This window comes from Rattus rattus, chromosome 2, assembly GCF_011064425.1.
Source record: "Rattus rattus isolate New Zealand chromosome 2, Rrattus_CSIRO_v1, whole genome shotgun sequence".
Taxonomy (NCBI): domain Eukaryota; kingdom Metazoa; phylum Chordata; class Mammalia; order Rodentia; family Muridae; genus Rattus; species Rattus rattus.
In genome coordinates this window covers 41,418,141-41,438,132 of record NC_046155.1, presented here as the reverse complement: position 1 = coordinate 41,438,132, position 19,992 = coordinate 41,418,141, and the positions used below count along the sequence as shown (strand labels likewise).

The following is a 19,992-nucleotide window of genomic DNA, read 5'->3' as shown; positions in this document are numbered from 1 at the left end:
TTCTTTCCTTTTTCTCCTTACAAAGGATGTCACTCAGTGAATGAGCTCATATAACCCCCTGCTTCCCATGATTGCGTGGATATTTTTAAGATAAACTGACAGAAACAGAGTGACCGTGTCAAGGGAATACACACATGAGTACCAGGCTGCCCTCCCTCGGGGCCGCACTTGCCTCGCTGTTTGGGTGTCTGATGAGCAAACACTTGCCAAAGGCTCACTAACAACACTTCATCAACTCTGTTTTCCGTATTTGCCAATCTGATAGGAAAAAATTGATTTCCAAGAGCGGTTTTAATTTTCATTTTTCTTAAATGAGTGAGGCCGGGAATATTTTTATATATTTGACTCTCTTGTCTATGCCTAGCTTTTGCCCATTTTTTTCCCTATTGACTATTGGTCTTTTTTTCTTATTGATTTGGAACACCTCTTTATAAATTAGGAAAATTAGCCCTTTGTCTGAAACACACGTCGTGGTTGGTTTTCCCTGGCTTGTCATTTTTCTTCCAGCCTCGCTCCTAGTGGGTTTTGTAAGATGGGAAACTTTGGTTTTTACAAACTCAGATTTCTAATTCCTCCTTTAGAGCTTCTGGGCTGTGTCACACCTAAGGAGACACTCCGCGTTCTGCAGGGACACTCGTAACCTCCCAGAGAGGAAATGAGGTGTCAGTCACCGTGCTAGAGAGAGAGAGGATCTGGGCAGGCTGCTCTTCCGGCCTCCTCTGCCTACACAGCAGATGGGCCATCTGCTCTCTGGAGATGCACCTCTTGCCCAGTTCCTCCTTCAGCCAGGCTGGCTCCAGCTGCAACCAGAGGCCCTGTGCCTCACTACCCATAGCGTGATGCCTGTGCTAGAAGCTTTGGAATTCACTAGACACTCAGAAAAAAATCAAGCTTTACACAGCGCCTGCTCGCCCGGTACCCACATTGCTGTCTGGAGCTTCCTGTGCCCCATCAGGCTTTAATGCACGCCATCTTATTTATTTCTGAAACCCCACCCTTTTCTCAGGCCCTGCAATGGATTCTCGGGTCTCTGCATCCCCGGTCTACTTCCCCTTAGATGCAGAGTCCTGGTCCTCAGCTGCCCTAGCTTGGCTCCTTTGGAAGACAAGCTCAGAAGCTGCACTCCCCATATAGCCTGTGTTGTGCCCATGCGACCATGAGCAGCATGCCCGAAGAGAGGCCACCAAAGCAGCACCATAGAGTGTGGGAAAAGCTAGGTGGTGTGACACGTGTCTGTGCTTTCAGCCCTGAGGAGCCATGGGGAAGATCAGGAGTTCAGGGCCATCCTTAGCTACATAGTGAATGTAGGGGATAGCCTGGGTTATATGAGACCGTGTTTTCTTTTCTTTTTCTTTTCTTTTTTTTTTTCTTTTTTTCAGAGCTGGGGACTGAACCCAGGACCTTGCGCTTGTTAGGCAAGCACCCTACCACTGAGCTAAATCCCCAACCCCGAGACCGTGTTTTCAAATACAAGGATTGGGCAGTGGGGAGATGAATCAGTAAAGTGCTACTGAGTTCGCTCTTCAGAACTCACATCCATAAGTCAGGTGCAGATGTCACATGCTTGTAATCCCAACTCCAGGACGGTAGAGACAAGTAAATCCCAGTGGTTCACTGGCAGCCAGCCTGCCCTAGTAGGCATGCTCTAGGCCAGTAAGAGACCCTGTCTCAAGAGGAAAACAAAGCAAGAACAAGGGGACAACTCCTGAGGAATGACACCCAAGGTTGTCCATACACACACACACACACACACACACACACACACACACACACACACACACACACACAGAGTTGTCCTCTGACCCTCACCCACACACACATGCACACATGCACGAAAGCACAGGTACATGGAGTACAGGGTCCCAGAGTTCACCACTTTGGTCTTAGCTAAGGACCCAGAGCTTCTCCCACTAGCCTTGTAACACCGGCTGAGAGGGCTTTGCCACATCATGCCAGTTTGGAGCTGGGCATTGCCATCTGACAGTATCTGTGCAACTTCACGTAGAGGAGTGGATACCTGAACCACGGTTTATCTATGTGGCACGAGTTTTCTTGGGGGGATTCTGGAGGAAGCTAAGGATGATGGTGGGGGAGCACCAGCGGGGGAGCATTAGTGGGGGAGCATTAGTGGGGAAGCACTGGCAGGGAGCTGACAGAGTTTACCTCTTCACTCTGGGATAGAGGGAGGGAGAAGAGGGCAGGTATTCCACCAGAGACCGCGTGAGTCTGGGTCCATTCTTTTCAAATACAGCCTTTGTCTGGACTAGTTCTTTCTCCCCTGGGGCCATCACTGCTCTGCTGGCTCTCCATTGACTGAGTCTTGTGAGGCATTTGAAACTTAATGTCACAGTTGCCTCCTGGGATGTGGTTTGTTGAGGACTGGCCTGGTCATGCCCTGTAATTCCCTGGAGGACGGGGAAGCACTGGACAGAGAGGCTCTTGTTGTTTGCGGGATTTATCCTGTGTCCGGGCGTCATTGGAAGCACTTTACAGACACTAACTAACCTACTCTCATAATAGCCCTGATGGAGAGGCAGCCGTTCCCATTACCCCATTTCGTAGCTAAGAGAGAAGGATAAGTAGGTGACTCCCCAAGATCACCCCACAAATGGATGCTGCTGGCTGTCACAAAGCCACTCAGCTGTTTGGTGGTAACCTCCGTGCCTAAAAGTTCCCAGACTCACCTCTGTAACGCTGACCCACGGAGCTCCCCTCCCCCGCCCAGTGGCATCCTTTTCCTGGGCCCCCATTCTTTCAGTCTTTCTCCAGAGCCTCGGGAGAGCCTCTTTCCACTTCCCACCCCGCTGACAGCCCCTCCTCTTTCTGAGCGCTGGCCCACTTTAGTGTGGGACCCTGGGACCAAAGTGCAGCTACAAGGAGCCAGGAGGCGAGGCCCACCTCAGCACTGACTTGGGCCAGGGGCCAATGCTGGGTGTTTATTGCCTGTGCCATCGACCCGCACAGCTCGCTGTTTATCTGTCTTCCTGACACACCTAATTACCCAGGTTGCAGCTGCCAGCGCATTTGCTCTTCCTAAATCACAGGCTCCCAACCCTCCTGTCGCCCAGGCCTCTGGGCCTCTGCCTACAGAGGGGCCGCCATTGATTTTGCCGTTCCCGTTTATGATCTACAAGGCTCCACATCGCTGTTGCACATTTTACCTTAATTAGTTTATTCTTCTGGGCACCTCCGGTGAGCCCAGAAGGCATGGTACCAGCGAGAGGGATAGACCCGAATTCTTTGGCTACCGAAGCCCCGCTCAGACTTCAGCACCCTAGACAGCGACTAGCGAAGCCAGAGACCGTTTAACTCATGGACAGCCTCCAAAGGAGGGCTCCACCGCGAAGGACATCTGGGAAAGGCTGCGCTCAGTAAAATTAAGCAGACAATTTGTTGCAATCTTTTCAAATTTTTAATAATTTGATAACTAGTGAGAGGCCTAGAAAATTGGGCTGGTATGCAGTCTTTCCCAAGCTTGGAGGGTTGTGGAATTCTCATCCAGGCTACTCACTCACAGGAACCAGGGTCGACCTGACCAGGCTTTGGTGGGCCGTATTTGCTATCATTTCAGGACATGGGTAGGAAAGTTAAGGGGGCCCCAATGTGAATGCGACAGCAAGGGATGCTCTCTGCTGGGGAAGGCTGGAGATCTGCGGGGACTGTCTTAAGAAGCCCCCAGGGATCTACCACCTCACACAGCCATAGTGATGGCACCTTACGGCACAAGTCACTTTCCACAGACCTGAATCGAGAACACTTCAGAAGCCTCCAGCACTCTTTCTTTTAAGTTTGTGGGAAATTCACTACATCACAAAACCTGTCCTGGGCTGATGTGTGAGTTATTTATAAGCTTTATTTATCCCACTGAGTGTGAATATTCATGTTTCATTGCAGAAATATTAATGTGTTTAATTATGGGGTGCCGCCCCCCAGTCCCTGCTGGGGTGTTATATAATCAACACTGTTCGTGCCATGCTACCTTCTTAGAAGATGAAGAAGCATCTCGGTCTCTAAACACATTAGGCCCCTAGGGATTTCAGCCGAGGGGCTCTGTCCCTGCAGGGATGATGCAAAGCTGTCACCCTGCTCTCTCGCCCTGTCTGACCTGTGACCGAGCTGTGTGTGCGTGTTCTCACAATCGCTGCGGTCCCGCCATGAGCAAGGACAGCCATTGCGTGTCATTCTCGGATAAGCAAAGTGAAGCTGGAGAAGGATTAAGAACTTAACACCACCCCCGACTATACACACGCCCGTGTGTGTACACGCACATTCGGACGCGCACGCACACATGCACACACACAGAAACACATAGATACCACACACACACCACAATGGCCTTCCCAAGGCAGAGCATCTTTAGACCTGTGGTTCCTCAGAAACCTCCACGACTGCAGTCAGTCTCCCTGCTCCTCACACGGTGTTCTTCTGAGTGAGCCACCCGGTGGGTTGTGTACACGATGCTGCCGCCGCTGCACACATCCCACATGCCTGCACACTCCCATCACACACCCTCGACAAACACTTGTCTATGTTCTTGCACACCCACTCTCAGTCTCCCACCAGTGCACACTTGCCCCCCCCATGCATTCTCTCACACTTGGCATGCATTCTCTCACACTTGGCTATGTGCCCCCCCCCATGGATTCTCTCACACTTGGCTACGTGCATTCTCACGCTCACACTGGCACATCCATCCCAGACGCTCCGGCTTTCACACTCAGCACCCGCTCGTTCTCCCCCATTCACTCTCGCTTGCACACCTCAGCCCTGCACATGGGTCCATTCTTACGTCATAGTCACACGCTCACTCTAGCACACTTGCATTCGAGGCCACACTCTCAGAATCACGGACTGTGAACTGGGGGATCTGGCGTCTGGCGAGTGAGTGTTCAGGAGAGGGAAGTAATCCCCACCTAATAAGAGCTACCCTTGGGGGACACTGCGACGAGCGGTTTCCTGCACAGCCTCTCAGGCATTGCTCAGAACAAACTTGAATGTGGCTACTGTCGTCCCCACGTACAGATAAGAAAACTGAGTCTCGGAGGTGCTGAGCAACCTGCCCACAGTCCAGAATCTAGTCTAATGGAGACTGGGACTCTTGTTCAGCCTAAAGGCTGTCCCCCTCAGCCTGAGCCTCTCTTCTGGGAACAGCTCAAGTCAAATCCTCAGCTGGAAACAGAAAAGAGCTTGGCCTGCAGAGGGCCTCCCTGCCTTTAACCACCCGACACCTTCGGCCCCAGCCTCCTTATAGCAAATGTCAAGGGACAGAACCAGAGACTCCCTGTGTCCTGTCCACTGCCCTCCAGCCATCCTTGCCTCCTCTCCCCAGGTGTGGCCACTTACACAGACAAGTTGTTCAAATTCCGAAATAACCGGTGGGAAGACATCCTGAGTGATGACATCAATGTGGCCCGTGGAGTGGCCAGCCTCTTTGCAGGACGCTCAGTGGCCTGTGTGGACAGAACGGTAAGTGCCGGGGCCCATGAGGACCCGGGAGGAAGCAGAGGGTCCAAGGCTGTCTCACCTCGGTAGCTCCCAATGTCACACACACAGTAGAAGCAAAATGCTAAGGACTAAGGTTTTCAGGGTGACACTACGTCGCTCACATCGTTCTCTTGTGCATCCTCCCAGTGACTTTCATCAAGGGGTAAGAGGTATCATCCTCATGAATACTGGATTCTGGGGGGGAAGGCTGGCGCTCTCCTTAGAGCAGCAGCTTAACTGGGGAACCAAAACAAGATCAGTGGCATGTCTAAGACATGAAGCAAAGTCTAGTACTAAATGGGGTGCTCATTCATTCATTCGTTCATTCAATTAAATGCTTCAGTGAGCTGGGCATTGAGTCACATGACGCTGTACATATTTTTATAATACCGAAGATGCAGCAGGGGAGCTCGAAGGTGGTCAAGGCAGGGTTACCTGAATGTTCTAGAACCATAGTTCATCAATGGTTCCACCGATACCTTCCTCCTACTTCCTACTCAGCAGCGTCCAACCCAGAACATGGGCAAGCGTGGCTGAATTGGACGCAGGGAGAGGAGCTGCTCTCTGTGCCTGGAGCTGGGTCCCAGCAGCCCTACCACAGACAGAGACCTCTGAGGAAGTGATTTGTCCACCCTGTCACCTGCTCCCCTGCCACCCACCTGCTTGGCTCTGTAATCACGGCAGCAGCGGGGGCACAGCGCTGCCCCGCGCCACAGTTGTGGGGCTGAAGGGGTGGGCTCCAAGAGGTGGCACAGAGGGATTGGGGATTCAGCGTGAATGTTCGCAGCAGGGGCCTCCAGGCCTAAGGAGAAGGCAGGTGCCAGGTATAAATATTTATTTCTTAACAAGCTGGTGCTGGGAAGAGAAGCCAAGCTGGGCTGTGAAGCCACATTTAGCCCTGACCTGAATCCATGCCACCTGGACTCCTGCCTGGTGGGAGGGGACAGTGAGGCCGGTCTGAACAGCCTTGGGATGTGAAGGGCCATAGGAGTCAGGTCTGGTCACAGCTGGGGATCTTGTCCACACTCCTCCTGTTCCCCACCTCCCTCGTCCTAACCTCCCACACTGGTCAAAGAAGGAAGGATGTTCTCCCAGACCTGGAGGGAGGGGCTGGAAGTTCATCACAGAGATGCACTCTATGTCCTTGAAAGGTCATGCGCACACTGGCATTTACCCACGGGACAAAAGCACTGTGGGGAAGGCAGAAGGGAGAGGGCGTGGCCCCTCTGCACAGTGGGCGGTGCTCGGAAGCTCTGCTCCCAGCCTGGCCTCACTGCACCGTCTGAGGCCTTGGAGAACTGGAAGAAGCCTTTCAGTGGGTCACCACCAGGGAAACAGGTGTTTTCTGAGTCCTGCTACTACCTTGTCCATTCTTGAGTCCTACGAATTGTACGGATTGAGCTGGGAGGCCAAGGGCGGTGCAGAGACTAGAAGACAGTAATTCGGTGTGGCCTAGAAAACACAAAAAGCAATGGAAAAGGACAAAAGGCAAAAGCAGCCGGCCCTTGCACAGCCAACCATGTACCGGAGCCCACGACACAGGCCCCTTCTTTCTGAATCCTTACAATAAGCCCATGGGGTACAAGCTACCATTATCACCTTTTACAGATATGGAAATTAAGGCTCGAAGCAATTAAACAACTTGACCTTGGTCACGGAATAAATGCAGGCACAGCTGGGAATTGAACTCTGTCTGCCTGAGAGCAGAGCTCACCCCTCTTCACCACCCTGCTATGCTGGCTCTGGGTACATGATAATAGACAGGCTTTCCTGAAGCCCCTCCCCACCCCAGCCATCTTCACTTACCCCCACAACCCCCACCTAGGGGTGCTTGGGTTTGTTGGTCACTGGTTCTCAGAGTGTGGACCCCAGACTATTGTTGGCACAAACACTGTTAGGAGTGACAATTCAGAGGCTGTGGGGATGACTGCAGGTAAGAGTGCTAGCTGCACAAGCATAAGGACCTGAGTTCAAATCCCAAGATGCCATGTGAAAAGCCAGGCGTGGTTCTGCAAGTGCTTGTGATTCTGGTGTTGTGGGGGTTAGAGACAGGAGGATCACTCAGCTTGCGGACCACCAGCCAAGTTCCAGCTTCAGTAAGAAACCGTGTCTCAGGAGAATATGGTGGTCCATGTAGAGTAAGACACCATGAACAGGCCCTGCCTGCTGTATCCCCCAGACCAGCTGAATCAGGAATGCCAGGGATAAAGCTGGTCACAGTTCAACTCCTGGGGACCAGCAAGGGTTATGATGTGCTGAGGTGAGCGTGTCCCTGCCCAGCCACACATCCCTTATGCCCTGCTTCAAATGGAGAGCAGCTCCTGCCCTCAGCTCCAGCTGACCCATCACTCACTCACCTTCCGAGATCGAGCTCAAAGCTGATCCCTTACAAGAAGCGTTCCCTGGTCAATAACGATTATGCCTCGTGTTTATATAGCATTTCTATCTTCTCAGAGGCCTTTCACATACGTTGTCTCATTCTAGCGTCTCAGACCCTGCTAGGAAGCAGGGGCCTGCCAGGAAGCAGGGTGGTCGCCATTCAGGACGGGCAGGAGGCAGCCTGCAGACCTTGATGAATGTGCCCAGAGCTAAAGAGTGACTCGGGGCCTGAGGCTAGACCAGGACTAGGCTAGTAGCCTCTGACTGGTGCTTTTCAGAGACTAGAGTCACTAGTCAGCAGCAGCAGCAGCAGCAGCAGCAGCAGCAGCATGCTCGGGGAATCTGTTTCCCTCTTCCATTTCTTGGTTGTACTGGGCTTTGAACTGAGGGCCTCCTTCATACTAGGCAATAACTGTGCCCCTGAGCTGTAGCCTCAGCAGCACCCGAGAGTCCGTTAGAGATGCACACACCACAGGCCCATTCCGGATCCTTTGAAACAGAAGCTGTAGGAACTGGGCCCAGAGTCTGGGCTTAACAAGTCCTCCAGGTGATTCCGCTAGCTCTAGACTCCGCATCTGGAAACACCTCTGCACCTTCCTCTAGACCCGGAGCTCCAGAAACACCTCCTGAAACTGCCTCACCGCCTTAGAATTACTGTGGTCAAGTTCACATGTGAGTTTCTGCAATCTTCTATGGCTATAATAAGTCTGTGTTTATCTGCTTCGTCACCCTGATGGATTGAAGTAAGGATCTGAGCATAACTGAATTATATAAATCTCCCGATTTGAGGCAGAGTGCACTTCAGCCCATGTGGATTTAATTGTCCATTTGCTGATGAGCTTGCTAAGCAGGGGTGGAGTAAGGGATGGCTCAGCCTGGGGCACCTTCCCCTTTGGCCCTCTTTTTTCTTCTTCATCTAATCACACACACACACACACACACACACACACACACACACACACACACACACACACACATCCAGCACCTGGGGTGGGTAAGAATGAGAACCTTCCAAAGTCTTCCTCTATTGAGAAACTGATGGGTCATAAAGCATCCCAAATTTCAGTTTGCCTAAGTGTCCTGTGGGGTCTTATTAAAATATAGATTCTTGCAAGCAGGTCTGAGGTGGGCCCTGGGGATCTTTAGTTCTAATACTGGCTCCCAGAGGGCATCAGGGTGCCTCTCCAGGGCCACGTTGAGTAGTGGGAGTTATAAAGTACTGAGTCCCTGATACCCGGGTTGAGATTCATTATCCCAAAGAGAAGAGGCAGTAGGGTCTTCAGCAACAGCCTCCCAGTCTCCAACTCCATCCCCTAACACTTCCTGCCTCGTGCCTTACCTTCTGGTGACACCAAACCAGCCATGCTTTCCGAGAACCCACCATTTCCCCGTCTCTGCCCAGAAGGTTCTTCCCCTCCACTTCGCTGGCTCGGATCCCTCTTAGAAAACCTTCCCTAAAGTTGGGATAGCGAGGTGCCTGCCTCCAGGCTGCCAGCCAGGAAACCCTGCATCTTGCATCCACCATGCACTTGGGTGGTTTTGACACCTCTGTGTCCCCCAGAAACTCAAAGTGTCTTTCCTGTCACCCACACTCGAGTGTCTCTGGATCAGCTCCCCCGGCCCCAGAGAAAATGATCCTAAGAAGGTATGGAGTGAGGACCCTGGCCGTGCTGACTGAGATGCCGCAGGAAAAGAGAACGAGGCAGACAGAAGTCAGTGAGGATGACAGCATCCCCTTGTTACCTCAAGCTCCGTCTGTCCTTCCGCACTAGACTCTAAGCCATCTGAGGACAGGATCTGTGGGTTCAAAATTTATCGAGGAACACCGTGTAGTCGGCGAGAGCTGGAGAAATGCCTTCTGGACAGACGTGATGAGGAGATAATAGGAAGAGCTGGAAACAGATTTAGAAACCGTGTGTATCTCCTGGGAAGAAGGAAGCATCCACTGGAGAAATAACAGCATCATAATAACGGGCATAAAGGAATCTTATCTGTCGGGTTTGGACTTCCAAGAATGGCGACTGAAGGAAAAGCCAGCGCCCAGGGCTTCTCTGAGATTCAAAGGAAAAAAAAGAGAGAGAGAGACAGTATTATAAAGGCCAAAACAGTGAAATATCTCCTCTTGATAATATGGGATGGGAGTGGAAGGCGGACAGAAGACCCTGAGAGTGTGTACCTTTCCTGAGAGGAGGAGAGGGAGCAGGCTCAGGAATTTGCTTGTCATCTTGGCTGGAGTGGGCTTGAATGGGAGCGAGAGAGACGGAGAATAATAGGAACTGGTAGATCAATCAATCAGCAAATATTTATTGAGCAGCTACCCTGGCTGGCAGCTGGAGCGAGCTCAGCTGGAGGGAGGCACATTAGAAAATTGTCTATAAAAAGGTGGTTGTGGGGGAGAGGGAGAGATGTGTTCTTCTGGAACAGGATGGAACAAGCACGGCTGCTTTGTTGTCTGGCTTGGGAGGGGGGCGTCATTCGCATGCAGCCTTTGTGATGAACACCTCTCGGGGTTGTAGCTGCACAGACTTCAGCCCACTGATAAAGCTGTGATCCCTGGGGTGGGGACAACTTCTGGGGAAGCCAGGACTAACATGGGGCTTCTCACCCTCCTCCTCCCCTTCTTCCTCAGGGCTCCGGACGATATTCTATCTACATAGCGAACTATGCCTATGGTGATGTGGGGCCTGATGCCCTCATCGAAATGGACCCTGAGGCCAGTGACCTGTCCCGGGGGATCCTAGCACTCAGGGACGTGGCTGCTGAGGCTGGGGTCAGCAAGTACACAGGTATGCCGAGTTTATGGAGGCTGCTAGTAGAAGGGCTGGGGCTGGGATTCAGGGTCCCACAGAGCTGTGTCTAATCCATCAGCAACCAGGAGGACAGAGAATGTTAATAATCCCTGAGCAGGGAGGAAGACATCTTCCCTTCCCACCATGTTTGCTGCCCCTCCAAGGGGAGGTGAGATCCCTGGCAAGCATGAGCTTGGTGGGTGTGGGGACAGGCATAAAGTGAAAGGAAAAGAATGCCATGTCATCCTGTCCCAGGAACCTCTTGCCCCCTCCCCTGCTGTAACCCCAGTGATGGTGAGTGAGCAGATTGCGTTTGAGAAATCTGACAGATCACAGGAGCTGAGATTTAAAGCTTTCTTTATTGCCCAACAGCAGATGAAATTATTTACTTACACATAAGCGGCCAGGAATTGAGCGCTAAGTCCCTAAGCTCCGGCTGGGTCCCGTCTCGGATAACTGAGCTCAAAGAATTGTGTTCTTGTTCCAAACCCTCTCCCGCACTTTTTTATGGAAGGTGCGCTCCCCCCTCAACTTTCTGGATGAGGGACCTATTGTCAGAGCCTCTGACAGGAGCTCTTTCTAGGGAAGGCTGTTTTTCTAATTCCAGCAGGGCTGCTGACTAAACTCTGATAATCTGCCAATAGGCTGTTGATGGCACAGCCATCCAGTTCCTGTTCTGAGTGCCAAAAATCAGGAAGCCAGGCCTGTGCATAACAACTTGGTCTTGTTCACACCCGCCTTGCAGTTGGGGATGTAGAAATTCTCCTGTTAGCTAGCCTTCCCCATGCATCTGCTCCAAGTTATACCACGGACACTACCAAAAGCGTCCGCCAGCCTGCACTCAAGGTTTGGAATTGGAAAGTGGTGGGGGAGGGGTGGGAGTGGGGGGACATGTGGCCATCTCCCTTCCTCCAGACACTTGACTGGTAGCAAATCTCCAAGTTCCATGCAGGAAAGGTTGTCCTGGCCTGCTAGGAGTTGATGGTGCCCTTACCGAGCCAACTTGCCACCTCCATGAAAGACGGAGATTGATGCTGTCCTATCTGACAAAGTTTGTGGGGACAAATGACTAGACAATAAAATGGTTTGCATGGCTCAAGCCCCATCAACGTGCCTGAGAGCCCTGGGCATAAACGTGCTGCGGAGAGGCTGAGTGTCAGTAATAAACCATGTTTCCCTGGGAAGAGGAATAAACATGAGGCGCTTCAGCCCAGATTGGTACAGTCAATTTTTCTGAGTAAGCTCCCAGTTCTGTGTACTGGGCTGGCTTGGCAATTAAGTGCCTTGATCTTGCAGGAGAGGGAGGGGTGTGGGCTGGGGGATGAAACACTTGAAAATGAGAGATGGAAGGGAGGCAAGGACAGGGAGAGTGCATTACACGCGGAATGGAAGAATTCAGGAGGCTGGAGCATGAAGGGGGCATTGTTCACGCTGGCTGGGCTGGCACAGAACCCAGGAGGGAGGGGGGAGGCACAAGCAAAGACAGCTGAGGAGCAGAGATGCGATGGGAGCCCCGGCCAACTGTGCCGGCCGTGCCGGAAGGATAGGGCAACCCAAGGCGGGGGCAGCAGCTTCTGTGGAGGGATGGAGGAGGCCGGGGCAGCTGGCGTGCCCAGAGGACACGTAAGAGCAGTTCTGCAGACTTCCAGAAGCTATTTGGCTGGCAAGAACCAATTTGGCCCACCAAGTTACTGTTCTGTCTGCCCGCCTTCCCCAGCCCCCCAACATTATCCTGCAACCCCCACTTGTCACTCGGTTAATGACACATGGACATCTGGCTGGAAAATGGCCCCCAAGTGCTCCCTTGAGCCCTAGGAATGAACCCCAAATGTAAGGGCCACTATGCTGTGCCCAGCCCGATGGCTGAGACTCTGGGCAGGTGGCCAGTGTTCGTCGCCAGGACAGTGCAAGGGGTCTGGGAAGCCAGGAGGGAAGAGCAAGGCCTAAGCAGGCTGAAGGGAAGCAAGCAGTGGCCAGATGCGCTTCAGGGAACTGAGGCTTCTGAAGCTAAGCTGCACGGCTCTGTTTTTCCCGGGCAGCCATGAGGACTGTGCGAGAGGACTTCCCATTTACCAAGAGGGTCCAAACTAGGTCCAAAGAGCAGAAAGGACTCGCACAAGGTCACCTGGGAGACTTGTAGAAAGCCAGCACTTGGGGGCTTATCTCCTGATGCTTAAACCAGCCATAACCAGCTGACCTTTCTGATGACCTCCAACTGGAGCATGCTACTCCCAGCTGGTAAAGGGAAGGCCTCTCACCCTCTGGGTATGCATTGGCAGACAGCCCTGAACTGTGTACCCAGGTTGTCAGGCCAAAGCAGCTGTCTGGCCTGGAGTGCTCAGGACAGCAGGCTTCGGTGGCAGGGGCTGGGGGGGAGGCAATGGCACGCAAACCATGCACAAGTTGTTAGATGTGCAGAAGGGGGGAGGGGCGATCTCTCCAGACACTATTGATTCTGGCATCCATTGCCACTGTGCTGGGTCACAGTGCCATCTAGTGGCTGAAATGCCTGCTCTCAGGGGACTGGGCCCCTGGAGGGCATCAGAACCTGAGCTGCTAGTCCCACCTTGGCACTAGAGCCTGCTGTCCCTTGCTGTGTCTCCCTGAACACTCCAAGGCCTCTTCAACTACCAGAGACCTCTCGGAGCCAGGCAATGCTGGGAGCTGAGATGTGTGGGAACCGTGAGAAGTGAGTTCCATCCTTCCGAGGGTTTGGCATAGGAGAGAAAGAGAGCAGTAGTCCTGTGGCATATCTCCAGGCACCTTGACCCAGCCAACTAACAGAGAAGCTAAAGGAAGCAGGCTGCCATTTGCAGATCCTGCCTGGACCGTGCCAGCTCATCTGGACAGCCATGGAAGACACAAATTCTACCTTCAGTGTTTCAGAGAATGAGATAACACGGGGGATACCTAGTCCATGGCCTGGCCCTGTGGCTCTGACAGAGTGGCACCAGGGTCCTCTGCTGGGCATCTCCTGGGGCATCAAGGATGGAGCTGAGAGGGCCAGCCCACCTGTCATGGAGGCATGGAGTCTCTGTCTTCCCCCTAGGACACCATGTAGGCATCTTTCTTCCTTCCCTAAATGGAGTCCAGCTTTCTGTCATCCTTCCCTCTTCCCATGGCCTCCCCCAGGCTCGACCCTTTCCCCGGGACCTCTCTGCACTGAGGCCTCACCCTTTGAGGGAGCATCTGCCCAGGCTGCAAGGTGGTGATTAAAGAAGCCTTTAAGGAAATTTGGAAAGAAAATGGAGGTGGATTTATGATGTTGGGTGGAGAGTTCTGCTGTTGGCTGGGAGCAGTGTGGAACAAAGTGGAGGGCAGATCTGATTTATAGGAAGTCATTATTGGAAGAGACGGAGAGGCCCAAAGCCCAGCTGAGCCCTTCTGGCACAGCCATCAGTAGCATGGCTGGTGTCTGCCGGGTGGGGGCTGAGGAGCCTCCCAGGTTCCCAGGTGGGTGTCGCCATCTAGCAGTAGCTCAGCCCACTCTAGCAGCTAGAACCAGACGAGGCCGGATGACGGGTACCTCCGCCAGGTCCCGAAACCCCGGGAGGGTCCCCAGAGGGGTTCCCAAAGTTCAGGATTCGCAAGAACCATTTCCCAGGGGTGTCAGGTGCGTTTGGTGATTGTCACAGTGGTCTGTCGTGGTTCTGAAGCGAGTAGATGTTTGATAGGCTAACACTTTGCTTTTTTACACGCGTTTTCCCCAGCGGTCTCAAGAGACTGCAAAGAGATGAAGCTAGTGGCTATACCCCAAGGTGGCAGTACGGTCTCCTCCCTGTTGAGAGGGGACCTGAGCTAAGGTGTTAAGAGGAGCAAGCTGAGGGGACAGCATGCAGGTTTGAGCTGGTACCCTAACACCTCACAACCGTGACTGCTCCCCTGAAGGCCTCGGGTTTCTTTGCCTGGAAAATAAAGGGAACTGGGGGGGGCATTGAAGATGCATTTGCCAAAATAAACAATGCTTTCGTTACACTGGACAAGTGTGTTCAGGAGTTCCACTGAACACTACAGTGACCGCAGTTAATAACAGTCTTTTGTGTTCTTGCACCAAGCCAAGAAGATAGATTCTATGTGTTCGCAAAATTTAAATAATAAATATGTGAGATCATGCATATGTTAATTAGCTCATTTTAGCCATTTCATAGCATATGCATTCTCCAAAAACATGCTACATGTGATAAACGTATTTCTCGGCTAAGAAGGTGGTGGTGACGAGACACACCTCCAGGTGTCAGGACACTTAATGTGAGATGAGTTCACCTGTGCCCAGCTCACAGAACAGAGCCGCCAGGCTCTTTCTTCCAGTCATTTGCCTGCTCTGACCTCTCATTGCTTCTGCTTGATTCCTTGATGCAGGGTGGACACGGGACGAAGGGCCCTTCTTCCTCCTGCCTCCGGTGGCAGGTTGGAAACCTTCTAGGAAAAGAGAGTCCTGAGTGTGGGTGTCCTTGTCTCACAGCTCTGGCACCCACACAGCCTCACAATCCAGCCTTGCCTGGCATCAGCAGGCTCGCCCAGCACCAACACAGCATCAGCACCTTAATTTGGAATTCTGCAGGAAACAAACGTAGAGAGGGAGACCCCGTTACTGCCCTACCTGGTGCCCCTTCTCCAACTCACACCTCCCATCCCTCTGCCTCATGCATTTTCCAGCATCTTAGACAAACTCCTTTATAATATCTTGGATGCTCTTGGCAGCCTATGGGCCTTGGTGTCTACAAGAACCGTGTTTTCTACAAGATTCCCACAGGAGAGTGTCACGGGTCCCATAACCGTTTGATGAGGACCGACAAGATGTGGGGCAGGAAACTGCCTCCAACACGTTCCAACTGTGTCAACGTGTTGATAAGTAAAATCTTAAGGGCCTTCTCGACACCCCACCCCCTGCATTTTGCAGTTCAGAGGACTGATACCCAGAGGACACCTTCCCAAGGTCCCAAAACGAGAGAGAGGCAATGGCCCTGCACAAAACTCAGAGGCCCTTCCTAGGAACCTGATCTCAGTGGGCCGCTTCATCCTCGGGTCAGGTGGAGCAGTTCAAAGTGTGGACTCCACCCATAGCCTCTCCCTTCCTTCCCCATCTAATTCCTGAGAGCTGGGAGGTAGACTCCTTGCACCAGAATCACACTTGAGACCACTGTCAGAGCATCAGGGATCGGAGGTCTAGAGATGCAGGTACTGAGAATAGCCATGGCTTCCCCATAGGGATTGGGGAAACAATGGACAAACAAGGAAGCCTGACATGTGGCCAGAGGAAGTGGGGACCAGAGAGGGTCATTCCCCCCTGGAATCCCTAACTTCTCACACAGACTTGTCAGAGTGGACACGTGTCCTTGGGAAGGATGGGGACAGAGATAAACATTCAAAGCCCACAGCATAACAAAGGGGCCTTTGAAGCTTGAAGAGCTGGGCAAAATAAAGTGATATTATTCACTCGGCAGGTGGTAAATAGTCCCGGCTAATGACTGTGTGGCACCTGACATTTTCCAAGGTACCTTCCAAAATTCATTCCACTTAATATTTATGACACCCCTGGGAAGGAGCTATTATTATTACCAGCTTACTTCATAGGTGAGAAAACAGAAGCCTAGAAAGGTTAAGTGATGTGCCCAAGGTCACACGGCTCAAACTTGGATCGCCAGTCCTGAGGTCTGGCCTTCCACCAGTACAGCCCTGCAGGCCCAGCTGCGTGTCTGTGAGAGAAGGTGCTGGCTCCAGACAGTAAGGAATTCACTGAAAAGGGTGGAGTCAACCTCATTAGGATGTCGTTCTCCAAGACTAAACAAAGATGTCCCTAACAGCCACTGTCTGGGTAGCCCTGAGCCTAGGGAGAGCACGGGAGGGTGGATATCACAAAGCAGGAAGAGAAGCCGAGATGGGCCCTGGGAGAAGAGATACTGCTACTTCCGTCTGACTGGCAAAGAGGAGGAGAGGAAGGAAGCAGTCATGACGGGATGTTTCTGTTGGTTTCGAGAGTTAATCTTGTGGCGTCAGCAAGGTGCACAGCACCTGGCCGCCTTGCCTTAGACCCCAGTTTGGACCATATCCTAAAGCTTCTGGAAATGAGCCCCAAAAGGCTGGTTCCCTGACTGCGGACTCACCTGCTCCCCAACTGCGGGGCCAACTTGCCAAGAAGGAGTTGTGGGTAACATCTCTGTTATGGTCCGGTTGCTATGGCAATAAATTGCTGCTAATTAGTAGTGTGGTTACCATGGCAATTTTCTAGTAATTACAGGTTACAAATGGTGCAAGGCTTCAACCCAACCCAATTAGTTAATTAGAAAGATTTAGAAATTTGTCCAAAAGGGAAATAACCTGCTTTGTAGAAAATGAAGGGAATGTGTCACAGCTTGGGCGCCAGAGGCAGAGGAGACTGGAGGATGCCACAGAGAGGGGATGGCTGAGTTGCATGGTGGCGGGTCCTGAGTCCCACCTGGAAGCTCTGGAAGCCTTATCCCGGGCTGGAGTCTGGCAGTAACCAGGGCAGGGACAGCTGCCCCTAGCTCCTCTTTTTTAACAGTCAGAGACGATGTCCAGGTCACGTGCCAGCATTCTTTCCACCGGCCATCACCCTGCTCCGTGGCCTTCATGTTATGGGAGGCCTCCTGGGAGGAGGATCCTCAGAGGTAATGGGGAGTCTGTTGCTCATTTGCGTGAGACCGGACTCTCTTCTGAGACACACTGTGTACCTGGGAAGAAAGAATTCAGAAGGAAATGCCTACAAGGCATTAGCAAGAAGTCCAGCAAGAGTAATAATGTAAGCAGTGAAGTCATTATGGGGCCCTTGCCCCAGCTCCCTTCACATTGAGAAAAAAGCCTTATAATTTGTCGGGGAGCATCTCTCGGGGTGAAGGACCATAGGTACCCAAGAACCCTTCTCTCAGATGAGCCCAGTCACTCCACTTGATCCAGAGGTTGATGGCCATGGGCCTGGCCATTACCACATGACTCTGCTGGGTTCTCATTTACTTAGTTTCCTCCTGACATTAAGAGCTCGTTCCTTAGAGCAGTATGCCTCATCCTTCAGGGGGCATGCAAAGCACATGGTGGTCTTGCCAGGATGCAGGACTCAGCAGGGCCCGAGTCTTTGTGTTTCTGAGAAGCCCCAGCAGTGGGTCCAAAGGCCAAGGCTGAAGGCGTCAGAGAACCTCCATGTATCTCACCTCGGTTTTTAAAAATTGACTTCCGAAAACTCCGTATTTATCACACATGATGTGACGTTCTGAAATGCATGTGCCTTTCGGAGTAGCTGGCTTGAACTAGCATGCGTGACTCTCCGCTTGCAGGGAGGTCACTCACGACCCGCTATCATAGACAGCAAGAACAGCATGTGCTTATTAACTGCAGTCGCCAAACCATATAAGAGTCTCTCTGACTTAGCCCCCCTGTTTAACCATTTCCTTCCCATCTTCCCCCCATCACCAGACCCTGGTAACTCCACTCTGTGTCCTGCTTCTGTAGTTTGCTCTCTGGACTTTGCACCTTAGGGATTCCTGTATATGTCTCATCTCCCCTTGGTATGCTATCCTCCAGGCTGGATAACATCTCATTGCGGAAAAGTACCACATTTTCTTTTTTCGGTCTTCTGATGAACATGGAGGGTGGTTTCATATTGGCACCCACGGATTTTGCTGTAGTGGACACAGGAGTGCAGAACTCTAGAACCTGCTGCCTTCATTTCCTTTGGAGCATGCATGCCCAGCAGCCAAATTGCTATGTTATATGGTAGTTCTATTTTTATTTTTCTGAGGGTACGCCATCCTGCTTTGTGGTTGTACTAATTTATATTCCCTCCAACTGTGATTAAGGGGGGAATTCGTTTTCTGCTCACTCTGGTCGGACGCTTGTAAGCCATCATCGTCTCTCAATTGATTTTTATAAGGACTGATTTGATTTTTATAAGGACTGGAACAGAAAGGGCAAGTCAGAAAAGCCCCCATTTAACAGAAGAAACTGACGCTCAATGGGGAACAAAATGTCTATACTCCAGCAGCTTGTAAGAATCCATGCCAGGTCCTTGTGGGTCCTTTCAACGGTTGCCCAGCATCCAGGGACCATAGCTGCTGAGGCTTCCTACGTGGGGGTGGTTTTTCCAGGGAGATCACTGCTTGCAGACGCTTTGTTTAGGGTGCACGAAGGTTAGACTTCTGCATATCAGGAGCTCAAAACTGATGTTAGTCCTCAAGTCTAACGTAGAGCTGACTTGATTTGTGTGTGGGTTGTTTTTTTTTTTTAATGTGAATACTCTATTGGATTTTCCCCTCTCAAGTTACAAAGGCAAGACTTGTTGCTACAAGCCAAACAGCAGGAAACAGTCAAGAAAAGGCCCATTACCATCTCTCTCTGTTTCCCCAGTTCTCCCTGATCCAGCTAGTCAGTCTAACCTTACTCTTCACTTTCCCCAGTTTCAAACCAGCTTACACACATATGTATATTCTGGAATACTAAGAGTTTTCCCACTCTTTTTTTTTTAATAAATGCAAGATCACATAGAACAGTTACTTGCCAATTTGCTCTTTTCTTTTCCTTTCTTTTCTTTCCTTTTCTTCTCTTTTCTTCTCTAACCATCATGGGCGTCCCTCCAAGTCAATACAAATGGATCTACATAGTCCTTTTATAGCTGCAGAATGAGCCACCATATGGATACACCATAATCCGTTCTGCCAGCTCACTATCAATGGACAAAACTGCTTAGTACATCAGCCAAAGCCAGATAATCGCTGGGCCTACAGCTGGACCCCACAGCCTGTCAGAGCCTGCAGGTAGAACTGACTTCCTCAGATTCTTACCCAAACACACACGCCTAGGTTCTGACAGGTGTGTCTGGGACTTGATGGGGAAGTGAGGCACTGTTGAGGGTCCTGGGAGCCGCCCCTGCCTCCAGGGATAGATAGAGCTGGTTTTAGGGATGTTGTGATTCATCTGGTGTGCATGATGACCTCACCCTGTGTTCCTGGGGCATGGAATGAAGCCTTTGTCACAAAGTGGTCCCATCCCTCTGGCCTCAGTGTGATCAGAGTTATAGAGACTGGCAGCTGAGGTCTAGCCCGGTTGGAAGCATCCCAAAGTTCAGATCCCTGAGGTTTCTCTGAATTGTTTCCTTAAAGTAATTTATCTGGTGCCTGGGTGGCCCAGTCTCCAGGTGGGGCTGGCCTGGGCACCAGGCACTCACTGTGGATTCACCTCTTCTCCTAGCGGGCCGGGGTGTCAGCGTGGGCCCCATCCTCAGCAACAGTGCCTCAGATATCTTCTGTGACAATGAGAATGGGCCCAACTTCCTCTTCCACAACCAAGGCAATGGTACCTTCGTGGATGCTGCAGCTAGTGCCGGTGAGTA

At 51.7% G+C, this 19,992-nt stretch overlaps 1 protein-coding gene across 1 annotated transcript in view; it reads left to right on the top strand.

Moving 5' to 3' along the window:
• The first annotated feature begins 5,332 nt into the window (after positions 1-5,332).
• LOC116891178 (cartilage acidic protein 1) overlaps positions 5,333-19,992 on the top strand; it is a 39,438-nt gene continuing 24,778 nt past the window's right edge. Inside the window, exons 1-3 of the mRNA XM_032891993.1 lie at positions 5,333-5,466; positions 10,493-10,649; positions 19,851-19,985. Of these exons, the coding sequence (XP_032747884.1) occupies positions 10,565-10,649; positions 19,851-19,985 (220 nt within the window). The 5' untranslated portion in view covers positions 5,333-5,466; positions 10,493-10,564. The remainder of the gene's footprint in view (positions 5,467-10,492; positions 10,650-19,850; positions 19,986-19,992) is intronic.